This window comes from Austrofundulus limnaeus, unplaced genomic scaffold, assembly GCF_001266775.1.
Source record: "Austrofundulus limnaeus strain Quisiro unplaced genomic scaffold, Austrofundulus_limnaeus-1.0 Scaffold303, whole genome shotgun sequence".
NCBI classification, from domain to species: domain Eukaryota; kingdom Metazoa; phylum Chordata; class Actinopteri; order Cyprinodontiformes; family Rivulidae; genus Austrofundulus; species Austrofundulus limnaeus.
This window is the reverse complement of record NW_013952705.1, coordinates 260,094-263,049: the sequence shown is the minus strand read 5'-3', so window position 1 is coordinate 263,049 and position 2,956 is coordinate 260,094. Positions and strand designations below refer to the sequence as shown.

At 35.9% G+C, this 2,956-nt stretch overlaps 1 protein-coding gene across 1 annotated transcript in view; it reads right to left on the bottom strand.

The window, feature by feature from the left end:
- Nucleotides 1-446: 446 nt before the first annotated feature.
- Nucleotides 447-2,956, bottom strand: part of LOC106526993 (partitioning defective 3 homolog B) — a 112,492-nt gene continuing 109,982 nt past the window's right edge. The window contains exon 7 of the mRNA XM_014021740.1: nt 447-1,035. Coding sequence (XP_013877194.1) covers nt 951-1,035 — 85 coding nt within the window. The 3' untranslated portion in view covers nt 447-950. The remainder of the gene's footprint in view (nt 1,036-2,956) is intronic.

Below are 2,956 nucleotides of genomic sequence, written 5' to 3'. Positions count from 1 at the left end.
AACTAAAGTAAAATTTTATTTATATAGCACCTTTCACAGAAATAAATTCACAAGGTGCTGTTTATTCAGGGAAGGGGCGAGGGGGCAGTTAAGAAAACACCCATTCAAGAAGACATACAAGGCAAACATGGGGGAGCAGGTGAACCAGGTCATACAGCAAACACAGTTGCGCTACCTTTAACAACAGAAAAACTAAAAACCACACAAGGGAAGATGAGGAAAAAAACATAAAACATCATATTATATTAACACTGTGACACACTATGGTGTTTATAAAAAAAAACCTCTGCATAGAGCAGATTTATTAACTAAGTGATCATAGGCATCACAAAACCAAATTTTGCCATAAATTCAAGAATCACTAATCTCCAAACCTTTTTTTAAACCACATGAGGCGATAGTTTAACCACTGACATGAATGCAGGAAGAAAAAAAGTCAAGAAACCTTAAAAATGTTTTATATTTATTGTGATTTCTGTTATATTGGGAACAAACAAGATCACCTAAGCAGAGAACTACAAGTTAATCCCGATCCTGCCCCACTCTTCATCGTTTGAAACTCCTCTATCAACAGTAAACTCCGTCCTTCATCCCTCGCTCGCTCTCCAAACCAGTTCTTGGACAACAGCAAAGACATTTGTCACGTGACCTTAATACACTCTGGATTTACAGATCAGCCAAGTGTCCCTGAAACTGCTCTAACTGCGACACATTTACACAAAAAATAAATCGTTACAGAGAGAGAGCTTGTGACGACAGGGAGACAGATGGAGAGAAGAAAGAGGACATTTGGAGGGTCCTGACCCGATAAAAAAAAATAAATAAAAAACTCTCAGTCAGTCGGTCTCTCTGTCCTTCCTGCTCCTTCCCAGCCTTCCAGAGGATAACATGGGATCTGGGGGAGAATCTGTCCATCACCTCCCCGTGCCAACACGAGGCGCTCATCGCGGTTACAAGAAGATCAACTTTTGGCACCGGCCACACGCCGGTATCAGCCGAATCCTGTCCTCAAAGCTGGACCGGCCATCTGGAGTCCTGAGAGCATCGGAGGGAAGAAACAAGATTTTAAAAACTCTGAACCTCAATCTGAACTCAGAAGACGCGTCACACTCGAGAGTTTTTAAGTTCCGCACACACGGATCCAAACAAATCAGGCGAGCCTCGCTGCGGGGAGGAGCTGCGATTTAAAGTTTCAATGATTAAATAGTGAAATGACACAATATTATGTTTCCTCTTATTCTTTTCTTCAGTGGTCTGCAGTTTTATCTGATGGTTTAAACTCAATGAGTCCATTCAAACTCACACAGTAATGTTCAGCCACTGTTGTTACTGAATGTTTTAATACAGTATTTAATGCTGAGAATACAGAAAGTGCCCTTTTTTAACAGTAGACTGGTAGGTGAGTACAGCAATTAGAAAATCCAGTTTGCTACTGGAACATTGTTCTTTTCACAGTCACTAACGATCATGCAGGGGCATATAAAGTACTTGGGGGAAAACAAAAAGTAAAAACACCTTAACAGAAAAGGATTTTGGTAAAAAATGAATTTTATGAATAAGAAAAGTCCTAAAGTGCTCACTGTAATCAGGAAATTAAAGGTACTTTTAAGAAATGTGTTGAATTTACTTAAACATGTTACGTCAGCTGCTTCCACCAAGACGAGTTGTGTAAAAAGCAACTTCAGCTCAGTTTAGTGGAACCAGTTGATGTTACTTGATTAAATAGAACACTTTATTTTTTAGAGTGCACTCTAAAAAAACTGTTAAATTTACTGAACCAAACTGGTTCCATTAAATAAAGCTGAGTAAACTGAGCAATATAGATATTCAATTTTATAGAACAGGGGYGCCCAAACATTTTCCCCAAAAAGGCCAAAATTTAAATCCATCCGGGGCCACAGGCCAAATGCAGTAATATATGAAATACAAATACTTTTTAAGTAAAGTCCTTTATTTTAACAATAGCAGCCAGTATGGTGGCTTGCGTTTATTTTAGTCTGTACACTTGGAGAAAGTCTGCCATACGTTCAAGTAGCAAAGGCTCATGGGACATTTTATAAATTGATAAAATCAGTTTTTTATACAGTAAAATGTGCAAAGTGTGTGGTTAAATCTAATCTAAATATTTGTTGTTGTTACTTGTATTTCACTGTGTTTCTAAATAGGACAGCAGGTTACAACTGCTGGTGGGCCAAATCAAATGGCTTGGCGGGCCAAATTTGGCCCGTGGGCCCCGCTTTGGGCTCCTCTGTTATAGAACAATATGTACATTTACTCTACTAGATTGACATAACTTGATTAAGTAAATTCAACACTTTATTTTTAGAGTGACAACTCCTCAGTTCAGACATATTTAGTTTGGAACCAGTAACTAGGTGTTAAATTTTAAAATAAAGAAATAAAAGTATCATTTTTAGGTTTTAAATGTAACAAAATAAAAGTAAAAGTAACAATTTAAAAAATATTTGAGTGACAAAAAATACTTAAGTACTGTAASGAAGTAAAGGTACTTGGTTACTATAAATCTCTGAAAAAAGTACTAAAGTATTGTAATGAAGTAAATGTAATTTACAAGATAAATTGAGGTGTTGATAGGGTCCTTCCTATTGTTAAATTCACTTGTTGAAATAAAAAGTCAGTAAAGAGCAGGTGGACAAGAACAAAAACAAAAGGTGAACACTGAATGGAAGTAGTTAAGAACATATTTTTAAATGAATGAACAGAGTTGTAAAGTAACTAAGTACAAAAACTTTGTTACTGTACTTAAGTAGAAATTTTGGTTATTTGTACTTTACTTGAGTAATTATTTTTCAGCATACTTTTTACTTTTACTCCTTACATTTTTACACAATTATCTGTACTTTCTACTCACTACATTTTTTAAAAAGGTAAGATGTAGAAAATCGTTACTCCTATTTTATTCCGAGTTGTTATTACATTAAAAAAGTATTACCTT